Source organism: Canis lupus, chromosome 27 (genome assembly GCF_011100685.1).
Source record: "Canis lupus familiaris isolate Mischka breed German Shepherd chromosome 27, alternate assembly UU_Cfam_GSD_1.0, whole genome shotgun sequence".
Classification (NCBI taxonomy): Eukaryota; Metazoa; Chordata; class Mammalia; order Carnivora; family Canidae; genus Canis; species Canis lupus.
Window position 1 is genome coordinate 28,059,089 of NC_049248.1, and position 16,224 is coordinate 28,075,312.

General features: G+C 39.0%; 1 protein-coding gene across 1 annotated transcript in view; it reads right to left on the reverse strand.

Moving 5' to 3' along the window:
- TMTC1 (transmembrane O-mannosyltransferase targeting cadherins 1) overlaps window positions 1-16,224 on the reverse strand; it is a 269,996-nt gene that overhangs the window by 16,982 nt on the left and 236,790 nt on the right. Inside the window, exons 14-16 of the mRNA XM_038577170.1 lie at window positions 3,679-3,781; window positions 1,235-1,370; window positions 481-625 (exon numbers count right to left, since the gene is read on the reverse strand). Coding sequence (XP_038433098.1) covers window positions 481-625; window positions 1,235-1,370; window positions 3,679-3,781 — 384 coding nt within the window. The remainder of the gene's footprint in view (window positions 1-480; window positions 626-1,234; window positions 1,371-3,678; window positions 3,782-16,224) is intronic.

Below are 16,224 nucleotides of genomic sequence, written 5' to 3' on the forward strand. Positions count from 1 at the left end.
GATAGACAAATTCATCAAAACACTAAAAACTGATGGATCTGGGTAAAAGGGGATACAGGGGCAATTTGCTCTTCTTGCAAATTTTTGTAAGTTTGAAATGATTTCAAACCAAAAACTTAGAAAGTTTTTTAGTGTCCATGTCTTTGGTGAATGGCTCCAACAATGGTTATAGGGATATGCAGAAAATGGGTATACTATAGTGTTCTGGTTGCAGTTCTTTTGTTTTGTTTTGTTTTAAGACTATTTATTCATGAGAGACACAGAGAGAGAGGCAGAGACACAGGCAGAGGGACAAGTAGGCTCCCTGTTGGGAGCTCAATGCAGGACTCATCCCAAGACCCTGGGATCATGACCTGAGCCAAAGGTAGACGTTCAACCAGTGAGCTGCCCAGGTGTCCCACAGTTCTGAGGCTTCTGACCCAGCTCCCCACAAGACAAACTGTGTGTCCCCGCCTCATTTCCTTTAGCCACTGTGCTCACCAGGGCCAGACGGAGCTCCCTTTGAGAGGGCTGAAGTGCTGCAGCTTCCCGGTAAATCTGCAGAGCCTCTTCATACCGGCCTGTGTTATAATACAATGCTCCCAACGGTGATAGTATCTCGGCTTTGCGTGCCACCTGCAGGGCCCTGAGTTTTGAGAAAGGTGAATTGAAATTCTAACAGATACATTTCGAAAGCTCAAAATTCAGATTCATCCCTGAATTCATCCTCAGATTCAGGGATGAATCTGAGTCCATGGTTGGAGACTCTGCTCCAATGTGGTCTTTGTTTTTATAATCAAGAAGAGTGTTTTTAAAAAGATCATAATACCACCTTCTGACTAGAAGAAGGTCTCTGGCAACCTATCAACATGGCAACTGAGCTCCAAAGGAGCTCTTCCATTAATAGTGACAGGCTGGTTCTGATGCATGCACAGTCTTTCCCCCCATATCCATTTTGGAAATGGCTATTTGTGGCTTGGGCTGCAGTCCAGAGCCTCAGAAAACAATGGACCAACAAAAGTAGAGATTAAATTCCAACCTTGCACTACCCCTACGTTCTAGCCAGCAGGCTTTCTAAAACCATTCCCCAGGACACACCACTTAGTGTTTGGTAGTAGAAGAGGAGAATCTGTAATGCCTGACTTGGCAATATTTCTTAATATTCTAAGAGCCTGTCTGTTCTGATGACTAAGCACTGGAAGGGCAACTATTGAGGTCTTTGGGCAACTTACAAAGTGACAAAAAGAAACTTTACCTTTTGTACCATTCTTCGGCCGCACTATTGTCTCCCAGTGACCTGTAGAGCCTCCCCAGATTCACCATGGCCACGTGATGACTTGGGCTGAGGGCGATGGCCTGTTGGTAATGGGCCACTGCCTTCTCTGGAGAGCCTGTAACCAGTAACCAGTAGTGGTTGGTAAGAGCAGAGAATGCTTAAATTATACAATATATGAGACTCTTCATTTCTCCTCTAATGCATATCATTCCTCTTCATATTACTGAGTCATATCATCAGTTATTCAATTGGTAAATTAGCTTGCATTTGGCTTCATCTCCTTTGACTTTGGACCATTTATTACTCATTCCCACTTCCAAGGAAATTAATAATAATAAAAAAAAGCAATAAGAACTAAAATCTGTTTCTTTTATTAGGCATAGCATTTCAGCCAAAGTGTTTTTTTGGCCATTGCCCTAGATAATATAATGTTTTGAAATCATCAATGATCGTTACTTATACAAGATATTGTTGATTCTCATTATACGAAAAATAGAATAGGCTATTATAGAAAGAATACTCTCCTGAAACAATTTCTAAGGGTTGGCCTCAATTATTCTACTGCAATATAGTAACTGAAGCACTACTTTACAGAAGCATGTATCAGCTAGATAATGAAAATCTTTTTTAAAACCATACATTTTTGTTAAATGATATTTATGTACTGGGACTTCAACAAATAATGCCACCTTGCATATGTCCAATGAATTACACATCTTAAAATATTTTAATTAAATGATCTTTACAGGTATTTTTGATACTATTTATCTGCCTTTTTAAGAAAATATTTTATCTATTTATTTATTTGAGAGAGGGGGAGCGTGAGAACGCACAAGAAGGGGGAAGAGCAGAGGGAGAGGGATAAGCAGACTCTGCACTGAGAACCTTGCATCAGATCAATCTCAGAACCCTGAGATCATGATCTGAGAAGAAATCAAGAGTCAGCTGCTAAACTGACTGAGCCACGCAAGCGCCCCCCTATTTAGCTGCCTCTTGATACCATTTGGCTGTCTCTTGGGATTTAGGAGCTATTTAAAAATAAACAAAAGTATTATTTCAGAGATATAGACACTAAAGTGCACAGTGCACTTAAAAGACTTGACAAAAATCCCAAGTCAACTGAGGATGAAGACCAGAACTAGAATCCAGTCTCTGATGAGGTCCTCAAAGAAGTTTCCTAGTGAAATTACATCTCAGTGACTGAACTGTAGTATAGTCTGAAGTTCTAAAAAAAAATGGAATGCTTATTACCTGTAGATACCTTCTCAAGTGCACCTTCTTTGAATACATGTCTGCACCAAAACCGATGTTATGTTTGTACAGATCTATGTACAGGTCACAGGTAATAGGGAGAATTTCACCAGTATAAAATACATGAATATAAAGGGAGTGGCAGGAAGATATATAGGGAGGCCAGTGAGATTTTTAGGGGAGTAGCACTGTTTGTTGTTGAAGTAGAAGAGGGAACACCAAACCAACATAAGTCTCTTTCAGTTCTTAAATCTTTAGGACACCTAACGTATTATTGTGTTGCTAATAAACCAGCAGGTGGCACTACAAAACAATTTTATATGCAAAAATAAGGGACATGTTCTAGGAGTTTAAGAATGTAAATTTGCATTCTATAAAACAGTAAAGTTTCAGATATACTAGAAAATAAAAACCCTTTCGAGCATTCATATTGACAAAATAATTAAAATGGAATTTTATCACAAAGCATATAGTCTAATAGTCACTGAGACCAAAATGGTGCTTTTGCATTAAATTCAAATACCTTTTGATTCTTTATAAGTATTCATAGCATGCCAACAGTAGATGGGACACAAATCACAAAGAAAACAGAATCCCTGCCCAGTAACGTTTTGCATTAAATAAGATGGAGTAAGTATATTTTATATAGTTCCTGCCATATAAGTGTACTCTATCAATTATAATAATATAGTTTCTGTAATGTACATCAAGTAAAGAATGATGAGACAATTCTGGAGACTATTTTTTTTATCAGATGTAGAAAAGTATTTTCCATCTGCTGGTAACTAGATTCAGAGGCAAGCCCTGCATCATTGCTAAGGAATGTTTCACCATCATAGATTTATGGACTTGTCTAAATGATACTCAAAGGCCTGCTACTCATTAAATCAGCAAGGCTACTTCCTAACACCTGGCGGGGGGGGGGGGGGGGGGGCAGGGGGGGGCAGGGGGAGTTCCCTTAGCGCTATACAAACTGGGCGGATTTTACTGAGCTGAGCTTGAAGGCTTAGAGAAATGACAGCCCCACGGTACAATGTGATGGTCAACAATGTGAGTTTCCTGCCAAAGCCAGTGAATGTGACTTCTGAGACATCATTTGGGTGGTTGCCATTTTGCTGGATACATAGTATTATCTCATCTCAGCAGAACAGGTTCTCTTTAATTTCACTTACCAGTATCAACTAAGAAAACCCCATAGTTGTTGTGTAAGTCTGAGCTGTCTGGACAGTTCTTTATTCCAGCCTGGTATATCTCCTCAGCTTCCTTAAATCTCTCCTTTAAAACAGAACAGGAAAATAAATGAGAAAAAAACCAGTAACAGTAATAAACTGAACAACTGATGCAGGACAAGTAAAACCTAACTTACTGAGCATCTACTATGCAATAGGTACTAAGATCAAACACTATGTACTTTGAATTAAAGTCAGTGCTAATGGCACAAATTCCTACAGTTCATATCTGTTCATATTTAGTTCCTTCAGGGCAAACAAACAGATGTTAACCAAGAAGGGACATCTGGAAGGATTTGCCTTATAATTGGAAAAAGCCTCAAATAGTTGTTTGAATGGGGATTCCCTCACCCTAGTAACTCTCTGAAAATGAGTGATACAACCATAGAGGAATATCTTCAGAGGTGACAATCTGACTGGGAGCCAGAGATGCCTGGGACATTTGTCTTGCAGCTGCACTTGGCATAACTAGCATTCTCTTTACATACACTATCTTCTTTATTTGGGAAGGTATTTGAGGAAAGGAGAAGGAAGCTGATGCAGATTCTGGAGGGATTGGCTGTGACCTTTCTTTAATCAAAATGTTTCTAGAGCCTACCCAACTCTTTGCTCCTTCTTTTATTCAACCTGTGTTTTCCATCTCAGAGCCATACCCTCCCATCAGAATATATGTCTCCCCAACTCCTACTACAGTGCAAGGCCCAGACCATTCATCACAACTTCAAAGAGTCATTTCCTAATTGTCCTGGTCTTCTTCTAAAGATTCACTTTAGTACACTAGTAATTCTGAATTAGCTTTTAGTTACATTTTTCACAACCATCTGAGATTGCCATGCTACACTTTCTTTCACAATATAAAAGGTAAAACCTATTTAATGAATCAAAGCTACTTCGGTTCTAACAATTACAAAGTAAACAATTTCATAGTTTCCTGGTACTGCTGGGAAGGTCAGGTAAAAGGAAATGATTTGGCATAAAGCACATGGCAACTTTTCCTTTAATATGCTCTGGGGGTGGGCATATTCCATGATATTACTGCTTTTACTACTAAGCATCCAACCAGACCCATGCAAAAGGAACATACAGCATCGATTTTCTCAGACTTGACACTGTTGGCTTGTGAATAAAAATGCACTGAGAGTTGTACAATAAGCCAAGGAGCCTAAATTTGATTTGACCCAGAAAGGTAAAGACACTTTATTCTGTGGAATGACTGCTGACAACTTTTTGAAGATTTATTTATTTATCTGAAAGAGTGAGAGTACACACATGGGTGTGAGGGGGAATGGGCAGAGAGAAAGATCTCAAGCAGACTCCATGCTGAACATAGAGCTCAATAAGGAGCTTGATCTCACAACCCATGAGATCATGACCCGAACAGAAACCAAGAATTGAATGCTTAACCAGCTGAGTCACCCAGGTGCCCATACAGCTATCTCTTTGAATCCACACACTTAAGTACCATTTAGGAAACCAGGTGCGGTTGGAATTTGGCAAATTTCATCTATTTGAATTACAAATCCAGAGTCTAGCAAAAATGGAGATCCATGTTTCTAAAAAAGTATATGTGCTTATATATATGTGTGTGTGTGTATATATATGTATGTAAAGTATATGTATTTATTTTTAGCATATGTATTTTTGATTGCCAACAACAAATTGTCAAACTTAGAAAAATTAGAGATGAATGAATATCTCAAAATCTTTCAATCTATTAAAGAGAAGAAAAACTTGATGAAAATATCATCCGTTGAAGAACTGATAAATTAGTGTGTGTGCATGTGTGTTTAGAGATAGGCAGAACACAAATTATATAAGACTCCAATCATATTAGTAGCTACAAAGTACCACTGCATACTTAATCATTTATTCATTCACTCAGGACAGGTTTACTTCAATGCCTATAGAAAGTATGGCAAGCGATTAAGAAATGGGCTGCCGGTGAGCGACTAAATGGATTGGAATCCCAGTCTCACCATTTACTATCTATGCCTTACTTCTATACGTGCCCAGGTGTAAAATATGGCTAACAGTAGTCCCTATCTCATAGGGTGGTTGTGAGTATTAAATGGATCAAAACATGTGAAGCACGTAGAACAAGGTTTAGCACATAGCACTTTGTCATCTTAGCCACATCCTTATTATGATCACAGCGCTAGCATTACTACTGGTATCACAGGGAGGCAGATACTAAAAACATGGAGATGAATAAAACAAAGTATTTCTATTTTAGGAGCTCAAAGACAAGTGAACTAACAATTACAACCCAATGAGAGCAGTGTTTTAAAAAGGTAGGTACAGCTGCTCTTGAGCTCAGGTATCCTAGAACTGTTCCTGTGGCTGTATCAGGTGTCAAGGCCCTGTTGAAGTTCCTTTCCTACAAAATCTCTTTAATTAATAGCTTTAAATGAGAAATAATTAACCCAGGTATTTCTCCTTTTAACTTTTCTTAATCATCTTCTGAAACAGGTCGATAAACACCTAATATCCTAGAGGCAACCAGAAAAAGAAAACCCTGGTTAATCCAAAGGGAGTGATCAGCTCCTGAAAATCTGAAATTTTCTGTGTCACCCTTGAACTAGTGTTGCTGTTGGATTCTAATGCCATCTTTGTCTTTGTAGAAGGATCAAATTTTCTACATTACATCGTACTTTTATTTTTTTTTAAGTTTTTTAATTTATTTATGATAGTCACAGAGAGAGGGAGGCAGAGACACAGGCAGAGGGAGAAGCAGGCTCCATGCACCGGGAGCCCAATGTGGGACTCGATCCCAGGTCTCCAGGATCGCGCCCTGGGCCAAAGGCAGGCGCCAAACCGCTGTGCCACCCAGGGATCCCTACATCGTACTTTTAAAATACACTAACAGGGGATCCCTGGGTGGCTCAGCGGTTTAGTGCCTGCCTTTGGCCCATGGTGTGATCCTGGAGTCATGGGATCAAGTCCCACATCGGGCTCCCTGAATGGAGCCTGATTCTCCCTCTGCCTGTGTCTCTCATGAATAAATAAATAAAATCTTAAAATAAAATACACTAACATAGTCCCGATAAAATAAAAACTTAAAAAAAACCACCCAATTATTAAAAATACAATGGATAAAATTTTCAGCAGAGGAAATAAAAGAACATTAGAGCTGGAAAGTATTAATTTATAAATAAATAAATAAAGATGGAAAATATTAATTTATAAATAAAAATGTATAAAGAAATAGACATAGACACTGATTTGCCACCATTTTTAACTAATCAAGAAATGTGGGTACAAAGTGGCTACCAAACTTGCTCCATATCTCATAGCTACATGGGGACAGAAAACAGAATTTAGTTTTTTAGTGGACATACAGGGAACTGGTAAGCCCTGAACAGAAGCAGTATTTCTGGAAATAATGGTGTCTCTGGCATCAAAAGAAACCATTATACCTTTGGATATCCATCTGTCTTCTCAACAATTATTTGTGAGCACCATACACATGCCTAGTAGACAGTGGAGATAGAAGAATGAACAAGACAGACAACAATCCTGCCATGACAGTCAAGTGGGATTCAGACAGGAAGAAGACACTGAAATGTACTGTGACAGTGTCATGGGAAGAGAATCACAAGGTACTTGGGGCAGCCAGAAATGACACCCGGACCTGGGGTGAGATAGATTCTCTACACCTGTCATGATCCAAATACCTGAGAATGCTAGTTACCATGAACTCCGGCAGCTGCACAACATAAAGGTGTGCTTGAAAAAAATCCATAGCTACTTCAAATCTTAGAAACATCATTTTACAACTAAGGAGAGCTGGAAGGTGTTTTTCCTGAAAAGAATAAAACCGATGTCTTCACATTCTAATTTGCTGGAGTCAGATCCAACAGTCAACAACAGTTTTCAAGTGCAATTACCCTTTACCTGATTTCATTTTACTTTTTTCCCACATTCTTGTTGCTCTCAAAGAGCCAAAAAGGTCACTTTTTTCATCTTAAACTTCTCTTATTTGGGGGTTTATGAACTGGGTTTCCACCAGAAGTGCAATTTTCAAAGTCCAATGAAGTAATGGGATTTAAAAGACCATGCGTGTCAAGAGCAAGTGATCGCATCCATGTGCCCTTGGTAACCCAAGGGCAGTCTCAAGACTCTGGCTTTATGAAAAATGTCTTCAATATCTGTCTTTTCCTTTCGCTTGACTGTAAATTTCAAGGAATGATTAACTCTGCTTATTAAAAAATGAAAGAGAACCACCACCACAGGAGAAAAATACCTTCTAGGTGTTTATTTAAAAAAAATTCCACCTTCTCTGGAAGGGCAATGCATTTATCTTAACAAGTAGTAGTACTGCATCCCTGAAGCTCTATTTCAAGCACTCACTTTTTATTTACCTCATCTGGCTCGATGTCCTGACCTAAGCTAATCATTCCTAGTCTCTACTGACTCGTGAGATCCAGGGGAAATGAATATAAGCTATTTATAGGACAACTTTAATTAAAAATGGTTGTGACCAGAGAATGGCTCTGACAAATAATACTGCCTGCTGTACACCAGAGTCCCTACCAACCGCTGCCTCAGCATGAGATCATTTTTGAGGGCAATGGTTAAAATGGGCAGCATGCAACCATGGGCTCCTCTCCAAGGCTCAAGCACTTTCAATAGGGTGGAAATAAAATGGGCCTTGGGGGAGAGATAAAGCATAGTCAACATCTCCACTTTTTACATGCTGTAATTACCCAACATGACATGCTTTTTACCTCAGGGAAGGGAAAGTGAAGAGTAGATCTTTGGAAAAAGCAACTTGACTGTAATTTACTCTCTTGGGCCAACTGATATTTGGAAAACTCCTTACAGTTCAAGCTGCAGCAACCAGGAGGACAAATGGATATGGGCTTAATGCAGCAAGCCCCAAACTTCTTGGTTTCAGATCCTTTTGTACTTTAAAAATTACTGAGGACTCCCAAAGAGCTTTGTTTATGTGAGCTATATCCATCAATATTTACTACAATAGACCAGAAGCTGAGAAAATTTTAAAATATTTATTTAAAATAAACTCAAACATAATACATGCATATAAAAATTTTTAAAAAAATTTCCATGGGGGGAGAAAAACCTAATGAGAATACTGCCATTGTTTCATATTTTTGCAAATCTCTTCAATGTCCAGCTTAATAATAGAAGACAGCTGGATTCTCACATCTACTTTCATGCTAGTCTATGTTTTTTTAAAAAAGATTTATTTACTTCAGAGACAGGGAGCAAATGAGTGGAGGGAGGGACAGAGGGAGAGAATTCTCAAACTGAGTAGAATTCCCTACTGAGCACGGAGTCTGACTCAGGGCTCCATCTCATGACCCATGAGACCATGATCTGAGCCAAAACCGAGTTAGACACCAACTGCCTGGGCCACCTAGTAGGCGCTCCTGTGCTATTTTTATGTTTTTAGTTGAAGTATGTGAAAAAACATAGCCATGTAATTGGAAAGTGGAAGAATATTTTAGTGGTCTTTTCATAATTGTAAATACATCATGTAGCCTCTAAAAAAATACTGTACACTCACAGCAGAATGAGAGAAAAAAAGGCAAACTACTGGTTAGTAGTATTATGAAAACTGCATTGACCTTCCTGGACCTCAGGGTTCCCCAGACAACACTTTGTAAACAGCTGGCTTAATGAATGGCCAAAATGGGTACTTACTGTACAGAAGGTGTAAGATGTGGTATTGCAAAGTGGTGAAGGACCTACAGAGATTGGGATGGAAAGTTGTGCTAGTGCCCTGACATCATGGTCACACACTTGAATTGTTTTCTGGACGTATTTCCATTCTGGTCAATGGCACACAGTGCCATAAGGTATTTCCCCTTTAGTCCAATGCCTTTATTTACTATGATGAACCTGGAAAGTGTAGGAGCAATGGATGTTTAAACTCATGCCAATGATTTCTCTAAGAAACTCTCCAACACATAGCAACTCAAAACACAGAGCAGAGATGCCTGCTTTCCCATCCTCTCTTTTGCTTTTATTTTCTTTACAAAACCATTCTTCCACCCAACAGCCATCAGCAGGGACATTCGTGAGCAATAAGCTGCCAATATTTGATGTCTAATTCTCTTTCTCATCCAACTAAAATAAACCAATTAACTTAGCATTTCTTCTCACCAAGGAAATGGTAGGTATTTCTTCATCTTGAATTTTTTTTTATCACTCAGCAGACTGTGATCACTAACACCGTGTGATAATTTATGCAAAAAAACCAAGCACTTTACAGAGGAAATGCCAAGAACAGTTAAATGAAAGTTAAAAGTATGATGAGAGTAAGCAACCACAAGTGTATAACACTGTAGATCAGGAAAAAAGGGGGAAAAGCCCACATTTGCAGAGAGCTGCACTCTCTCCATCACTAAACTCTTCTCATGCCGTCCTCATTCTCTGCATTTTCAGACATATGATTTCCTGTTAGAGAAAGATTTCCTGCTCTTCTTCACCTCAGAGCCTTCATCACACGGTCTATTCTCTCTAGCCAGAAAGCTTTCCCCATTCCTTTTTACCTTGCTGATATCTAAAAGTTCTTCAGGTATCTGATGACATGCTGCTCTTTGGTCCCTGCCCCTGCTCCCCATGTGCCCCTTCCTACATTAGGCCACATCCGTATCTTATTCTCATTGGTACTTTCTCTTTGCACGTTTGTCACAGTTGTGTTAGATACTAGGGAGGGGGCTATAATTCTTTGCTTAGGGGCATCCTTCCCTTCTAGACTCTTAGTTCCATGAAAATAAGGCTCATACTTTATTAGTTCAACAATCTCTAATGTTTAGTGGTACCTAGATGTTCAAAAAATATGTGCTGAATAAGTAAATCAATACATTATCAAGGTAGAGTCCAGTTTAAGTTTACGTTTACTTGGCCACAATGCCAACAGTATACATGGCTGAACTGACCCAAAAGATGGCAGAAGGAGAAAAGTTGACTCTGAACCTTTCTCTCTCTTAGTCTATACTCCTTTTATTTTACCGTTTCAATTTTCTTTTCATTCTTTTTTTTTTAACATTTTTTTTTTTGAAATTTTTATTTATTTATGATAGCCACAGAGAGAGAGAGAGAGAGAGAGAGAGGGAGGCAGAGGGAGAAGCAGGCTCCATGCACTGGGAGCCTGATGTGGGATTTGATCCCGGGTCTCCAGGATCGTGCCCTGGGCCAAAGGCAGGCGCCAAACCGCTGCGCCACCCAGGGATCCCCTCTTTTCATTCTTTTATCAAGTGAAGTCATATCCCAAAATACATAAAAGAAAAATATTTTAAGTGTTATGAAATTAATTAATTGAGTTTTTCAATAGGCTATAAAACTAGGGAGAGCAGTAACTTACAATGGGTCAGAGTCATAAGCAGTGTTAATTTTCCCCCCTTTACTGCTAGTGTAATGTAAGCTACATAATCTATCACAAGAGCAGGCTGTTTAAAAATGATGGTGGGCTTATAAATGTTTACAATCCTATCTGTGAAGCTGGAGTACCGCCAGTTCTGAGTGGTACAGAGTATACCAGAAAAGAAGAGTAACCCCGAGACCACCTTGACTTCGAGTCTAAGAGTTTATTTTCTGTTCTCAGTTTTCTTGACTTCTTTGCTGCAGTACACAGACAGGGACATCAATTTTTTCTAGATTCTTTTATGTATCTCACTTCTATGACAACTCACCCTCCTGGGTTTCCTCTATCACTTATCCTCCTCCTTTCCACTCCTTCCACGCCCAACCTCATTGACTATTGCCCATTACCACAGTCTAATCACAGGACTGAAGGGTCATACAGTCAAAGAGCAGTGCCAAAGAATCAAGAAGCCAGGCTCTAGTCCTCTCCTGACACTAGTTATCTATATGACTTTGAGCAACACCTAATTCTGTATAACCCATATTTTTCTCTGTAAAATGAGAAAGTTAAATTCTCCCCCCATTCTTCATTTTTTCCCTCAGAGAAATTACCTCTTCATCATGTGATTTCATTTATTTGAAGTCTTAAATCCATCTTCCCAGCCCTAATCTCCCTCACTGCCATCTGTCCACATGCAATTTCCACTTACATGTTCCACTAACATTCAATACTTTAAGGCTATACACCGCTGGCAGCAGAGAGTACTGGTACCACTCTCTTGGAAAGCAACTTAGTAACATGTCTCAAGAGCAATTTAGTAAGGTATCTCAGTGAAATATGCTGATACTCTTTTGATATGGGAATCTTTCAAAATGATTCAAAATATTGTTTTAAAAAAACCATAAGAAAGGAAAAGTTCACTGCTACACACACACGCACACACACAACCCAAATGACCAAAAGTTGGGGTATTATGTAAATTACAGTGTATAATTTTGATAACTAGTAAGTAGCCATTAAAATAGTATTTATGAAGGCTGTATAGCACCATAAAAATAGGTATAATATATATAATTTAAAAGTAAGTGAAAAGAATAGGATACAAATTATGTGTGAATATTAGTACGAAAACAAAATAAGTATGTTGAAAGACCTGCACGGTATTAAAAAAATAATATTTGTTGTTTCCATGTATTATATTACTAATGAAAGATATATTTTATCTTCTCTGACTTTTCCACACTTTTCATGTACATTTTCACATTACTTGTGTAATTGAAAAGGAATGTGGAAGCGGATCTCATTTCCTGCCTTCCTAAAATCTCCCTCCTCCTTGGGCTCCCCATGGCGCTCAGTTGGCCATGTGTCTTCTCACTCCTTTAGGTGTTTGGCCCTGGAATTTTTTAATTTTCTATTTTCTTTTCCCATCAGCCTTCACATACAAACAGTTCCTAATACAAAGGAATTCTTTTCTCACAAGAACATCTTTCCATCCCCACACTTTATTCCAGAGAGGAAGCTCTCCACTACTCATACCAGAATGCATTTAAAAGCCTCCTCAAAATACTCCACATATTTCCACGATTTTCTTCCTCTCCTGTTTTAAAACCCTTGCCTTCGACACTTGCCTTTGCTTCTTACTATCTATCAGTTTTAAATCCACTGTGGGCCTTAAAAGGCTCACATGTAATGCCTTTTCAACTTATTAACTCATTTTTCAAATTTCCCTTCCTCAAATTCTCTACTGTGCCCTAACAGAATTACTTTTTACCTTTGGGTTCCAAGAGAGTGATGGACCAAATGTTAGTCCAAGACACATCCAAGAAGGGATTATTACACTCCTAGCTTTACTGGCAGTGAGGCTGGGAAATAGTATAGACAGACAGCATCATGCTTACAGTAAGAGCGAGGGATGGCAAATAAATCCTGTTGTTATTGAATGGAATCACAGCCTTCAGTTAGGGGAAGGATTTCAGCAGGTTTCTGACAAAGTGCCTCACAACACCCTTGTAGATAAGATGAGGTGAGCTAGGTGATAATATGATTTGATAAATTAATCAAAAATTAAATAACTCTACCTAAAGAGTCTTGGGTAAAAGAGGTCAACCTGAAGAGCCTATGGACACAATGCAATGCAAGTCTTTGCAACATTTTTTAAAAAAGATTTTATTTATTTATTTGAGAGAGAGAGAGGGTGCACAAACAGGGGGAAGACGCAGAGGGAAAGGGAGAAGCAGACTCCCCACCGAGCAGGGAGCCCGACGCGGGGCTCAATCCTAGGATCCTGGGATCCTGACCTGAGCTGAAGGCAGACACTTAACCGACTGAGCCACCCAGGCGCCCCTCCCTGCAACATTCTTTTTATCAAAAACATAAATAAATAACTAGAAGCTATTCTTACTCAATTTGCCAAGTGAAATATCTGAAAAGGGGAGTAAATACAAAAAAACAGAGAAAAAAAAAAGTCCTAGAACGTCTGAAATTGCAGGCTGATCATAAAGAAGTTGAAATTAAATACAGATATAGAGGAATCCTTTCATCCAGATTTTAAAAACATGCCTGCAAAATGGGTGAGACCTGGATTATTAACAAAGGTCCACATTCTTTAGGGATTTCAGTTGACTGTATCTCCAGTGTGAGCCAGAGCATCATGTGGATGCCAGACAACCAATATTTATTTTACGGTGACATTTAATAGACACCCAGGATGTCAGGCCAGGGAAATTTTTTTATTCCACCCTGAAATTGCTGAACTATAGTTCAACACAGGGAGCCATACTGTCATAGAGAAAGTGGACAGTCCAGGGGATCCCTGGGTGGTGCAGCGGTTTAGCACCTGCCTTTGGCCCAGGGCCCGATCCTGGAGACCCAGGATTGATTCCCACGTCGGGCTCCCGGTGCATGGAGCCTGCTTCTCCCTCTGCCTATGTCTCTGCCTCTCTCTCTCTCTCTCTCTCTATCATAAATAAATAAAAATTAAAAAAAAAAAAAGAAAGTGAACAGTCCAGAGGCTATGCAAAGCAACATGACCAGAAGCAAAGAAATGGTGAAAGAAATGGGGTTAACTTAGAAAAAGGATGATGAGGGAAGTGATAATACAGCTGTGCTCTTCAGCTGTGTTCAACAAGCTCTCTGTTAGATCTAGCTCAAAGGGAGCAAATGATAGGATGTTTGACTTTAGCTCAGTGTAGGACAGTTTTCCATTATTAGGTTGGCCCACAGCCACAGAACGCATGGGCCATGCATGTGTACTGTGACACTGCAAGATGGCCTGCTATGCGAAGGGATGGTTTTACTAGTGTATTACAGAGTGACCAAGGTTTGCAGTCACTGCTTTGATATACTCTGGGAGTCTGAAATTCTGGAAAGCTATTAAATAAAGTTGTGCCACCAAGAAATGAATCTGTTTACTACCAAAGAATGTTAAACTGAGTGGATTTTTCTCTACCAGTTTCTCTGTGTCTTGCTTGTACCTCTGAAGTACTCTTTTATTACTGAAGAATTCAAAACATGAAGACAAGCTGTTGAAAGTCAGAGAGGGAAGGCAACCCTGAGTTATGCCCAACAGCTGTTCTGTCTCTTTGATGTTAAAAATCAATTGCCCAAAGGAGCAAAAGAGAAAACCTTTCAATCTTTCAATTACATTCTTAGATCTCATTGCATTTTACATTCGAATCTGGAGTAGGAAAGTCTGGCAAAAAAAATGTGACCCTCGTATGGGAGGAAAGATCATGACTGTAGTCATTCTTTGTTCTTAAAAATTGTTCACAACTTCCAACCAGGTGATACACAATAACTTTACCTCAATTTCCCATTGTGGTTCACAAAAATGAAATTTACCACACAACTGATTTTAAATGAGGCATCTGACATATCTTAAACATAACAGAGCAAAATGAACATATGTTGTCTTTTTTAAACTTCCATTTGTTTTTTTTTAAAGATTTTATTTATTTGATAGAAAGAGCACAAACAGAGGGAGCAGCAGAGGGAGAGGCAGAAGCAGACTCCCTGGTGAACAGGATGCCAGATGTGGGACTCAATCCCAGGTCCCTGGGATCATGATCTGAGTCAGAAGCAGACACTTAACCGACTGAGCCACCCAGGCACCTCTAAACGTTCACTTTCTAGAAAATGTGTTAATAGCAAGATACTACAGAATGGACTGCAATACATTTCAAGGTCATGAAACATCTTGATCATTTTTAGAGCAGTAACTTTTCATCAACTTGGAGTTCATTACTTTAGGAAGACAACACAATTGAAGACCAGATATTGATTAAGGCAACTCGCTTTTCACAATATTAGCTTATTAATGCTTTATTTGTACAGAAACAATAGCACTAATTACAATGGAGTCTTATATTATTCATTGAAATAGTCATCAGCAGTAAGGGCATGTATACCGATGAGCACTGAGTAATGTATAGAATGTACAGAATAATGTATAGTAATGTCCAATTGCTGTACTATACACCCAAAGCTAATATAACAGTGTTTGTTAATTATACTTGAATTAAAAAAAATATGGTAAAAGCCAATTCATTAGCACTTAGTTGACATTAAAGAAGATAACTTCAGATACTCTTAAGATGTTAGCGCCATAGACATAGCACCATGTCCGCTTAACCACTATGTTAACCACTAGGTAAAGATAATTTAGAATATTTATCAATTTTTGGATTTGGAAACAGGCCCAGAGAGGTAAAGTACTCCTGACCAAAGTCTGTGCAGTTGGTTAACTCTAGAGGAAGGTCTAGAACCAGGTCTCCTAGCTCCCTGTCAAATGCTCTTAAGATCACACTACAGGGAGTACCCGAATCCCAAAGCAAATCAAGTCCACACACGGGGTATGAATGCCTGCACTATACAGTGAACTATCCTAAGCCCTAGAAAAGCAATGGATATACGAAGAAGCCACTGCTTTCCTTAAAGAAACTTATGGTTTTGTGAAGAAAACAAACCTGGAAAATTGTTTAAATTATAGCTCCAGATATTAATTGAAGAGTTAAAAATATGTGATTAGTTTTCACGTTGATGTGTGTTCCCATGACTGTTATAGGAGCTCTGAGGAAACATGACTCCCATGAGAAGGGGAGGTGGAGAAATGTGGCAGGAGCAAGTAGGAGTTGAACTAGATCTTGAAAACTAGGGAG